This window comes from Colobus angolensis, unplaced genomic scaffold (assembly GCF_000951035.1).
Source record: "Colobus angolensis palliatus isolate OR3802 unplaced genomic scaffold, Cang.pa_1.0 Scaffold39, whole genome shotgun sequence".
Lineage (NCBI taxonomy): Eukaryota > Metazoa > Chordata > Mammalia > Primates > Cercopithecidae > Colobus > Colobus angolensis.
The window spans coordinates 2609647-2612421 of NW_012117265.1; the positions used below are offsets into that span (position 1 = coordinate 2609647).

Here is a 2775-nt window from a genome sequence, read left to right on the forward strand (position 1 = left end):
TGGGGAGGCTGAGGCAGGAGAATGGCGTGAACCCGGGAGGCGGAGCTTGCAGTGAGCTGAGATCGGGCCACTGCACTCCAGCCCGGGCGACAGAGCAAGACTTCGTCTCAAAAAACAACAACAACAACAACGAAAACAATTCTACCAAAGACCTGCTACTATTTACCCCCGCTTTGAGTTGGTTCGACTGAAGCTCAGCGAGGAGTGACCTGCTCAAAGCCACACAACACCTAAAGAACAGGCCCTGTGTCACCTTCACCCCCTGACAGACAGGGTAAGGGGGCGGCTCCCCAGGGTCCTCTCACCCAGCGCGTTCTGGATCTGCACGGATTTCTCCGGGCTCAGCAGGGTCTCACTGCCGTCGTAGGGAGAGCGGAAGCGGACGCCCTCCTCAGTCACCTCGGACAGAGACACCAGCGACACCATCTGGAAACCGCCGCTGTCCTAAGGGAAACCCCACCGCAAGGCTGTCAGGGGGTGGAGATGGGGGGCCCCTCACTCCAGAGAAGCGCCCTAGGATGCCGGCTCTCTCCTCAGCTCACCGTTAGCAGATTATGTGGCCAGTTCATGAAGCCGTGGAGACCGTTGGCTTTCTGGATCAGTTCGGGTCCCTGGGTTGATAGAAGAAAGTGTCAGGTTAGGGGTGACAGCGTCCCTGGGGGCCCTTCTTGAGAGACAGAGCTGGCCAGCTTTAGTCCCCGCTGCTCTTTCACGCCCAGCACAAGGCCTGGTCATGGGGGGGCGCTCAATATGGCTGGTCGATTGACTTTGGGAGGAGTGTCCGGGCCTGGAGGACGCTCCGTGGCTCCCCACGCCTCGCCGCCTCCCCGCGCGGGCAGAGCCCACCCACCGGCCTTAGACCCAGATGGTAGGTATTGCCCAGGCAGATGCGGCAACCCAGAGCGTCCAGCTGCTCGGTCGTGATGCCCTTCATGGTGGCCTGCGTGCCCACTGGCATGAACACAGGAGTCGCCACTGTCCCATGAGGCAGCCGCAGCTCGCCTGCCCGGGCCCTGGAGCGGCTGCATTCGGCCACCAGCCGCATGATCCGTGGGGCCGACTCCAGGGAAGCCTGGGTGGCTACTCCCGCCATCTTGACTGTCGGAACCACGTGGGCCATACCACACAGTGGGCGGCGCCATGTTGGTTGCTGTCACGTGACAGCGCGACCCAGTTCTGGAGCCCGGGAAAGCGTCGGGGGACCATGGCAACGGATTTGAACCCCTGGTCCTGGCTGGGCGCCCGCTTAACTCATACCCGCAACACGCTAAAGCGATGAATCAAAATTGCGCTGGGAACGAATCCCATCCCTAGCACTTTCGAGCTACAATCAGAGAATCTCTTAGCCATAATTTCCTCTTGCATAAAATGTGGCGAATTACAGCATCTCGGCATAAGGACGTTGTAAGGATTGAATAAGGATGATGTATAGATCTTTACACAGTGCTTGGCCCAGGCTGCAGTGAGTTATTGGTGGCGCTTTTGTTGCATCTTGTTCATTGCTTTGTACCAAGAGATCAGTACAGGACCTAGCACATATTAAGGGTTCAGTTAGCATTAGTTTATTCAATAAAAGAAGGAGGCTGGGTGCAGTGGCTCACGCCTGTAATCCCATCAATTTGGGAGGCCAAGGCGGTAAATCAGTTGAGCCCAGAGGTTCGGGACCAGCCTGGGCAAAATAATGAGACTTCGTCTCTACAAACGAAACAAACAAAAAATTTAGCCCGGCACGCTGGCGCCCTCTGAAGTCCCAGCTACTTGGGAGGCTGAAGCGAAAAGATCCCTTGAACCCAGGAGACAGATGAGGCAGTGAGCTGTGATCATGCCACTGCACTACGGCCTGGGCGACACAGTGAGACCTCCTCTCAAAAAATATAAAAATTAAATAAGGAATTCCAGATTTATAGAAGAGGCTTAAGGCTCAGAACCTGGCCACAATTATTCTTTCATTCATTCAGCGTATACCTATATATACATACCCGACTAGCGCCAGACTCCATGCAGCAAGGGGAGGAAGGGTCACAGATTTATTGAGTAGTGGTTGTGTTCCATTTATAATAATAATAAATAAAGCCAGGCACAGTGGTTTTCACCAGTAATCCCAGCATTTTGGGAGGCTCAGGAGGGTGGGTCATTTAAGGCAAGGAGTTTGAGACCAGCCTAGGAAACATAAGAGACCCCGTCTCTACAAAAGTAACAAAATACTAGACTAGTGTAGTGATGTGAGCCTGTAGTCCCAGCTACTTGGGAGGCTGAGACAGGGAGATCATTTAGGCCTGGAAGGTTGAGGCTCATGAGGCTGCAGGGAGCTGTAATCTTGCCACTGCACTCCAGCCTGGGTGACAGAGTAAGATTTTGTCTCAAAAACAAAACAAAACAAAACATAATATATAACTATATAACCCCCGGCAGGTGCAGTGGCTCAAATCTGCATTCCCAGCACTTTGAGAGGCCAAGGCAGGAAGTTCACTTAAGGCCAGGAGATTGAGACCAACTTGAGTAATATAGCGAGACCCCGTCCATACAAAAAATTAAAAAATTGGCTGGGTGCGGTGGCTCAGGCCTGTAATCCCAGCACTTTGGTAGGCCAAAGCAGGCAGATCATGAGGTCAGGAGTTCGAGACCAGCATGGCCAGCAGGGTGAAACTCTGTCAATACTGAAAAAACAAAAATTGGTCGGGTGTGATGGCGAGTGCCTGTAATCCCAGCTACTCGGGAGGCTGAGATAGGAGAATCACTTGAACCCGGGAGGCCGAGGTTGCAGTGAGCTGAGAT

The 2775-nt window shown here is 53.7% G+C and overlaps 1 protein-coding gene across 1 annotated transcript in view; it reads right to left on the reverse strand.

Moving 5' to 3' along the window:
• The window catches only part of QTRT1 (queuine tRNA-ribosyltransferase 1), an 18580-nt gene extending 17468 nt beyond the window's left edge, over nucleotides 1–1112 (reverse strand). Inside the window, exons 1-3 of the mRNA XM_011954835.1 lie at nucleotides 851–1112; nucleotides 543–611; nucleotides 306–444 (exon numbers count right to left, since the gene is read on the reverse strand). Coding sequence (XP_011810225.1) covers nucleotides 306–444; nucleotides 543–611; nucleotides 851–1093 — 451 coding nt within the window. The 5' untranslated portion in view covers nucleotides 1094–1112. The remainder of the gene's footprint in view (nucleotides 1–305; nucleotides 445–542; nucleotides 612–850) is intronic.
• Between the last annotated feature and the right edge of the window lie 1663 nt (nucleotides 1113–2775).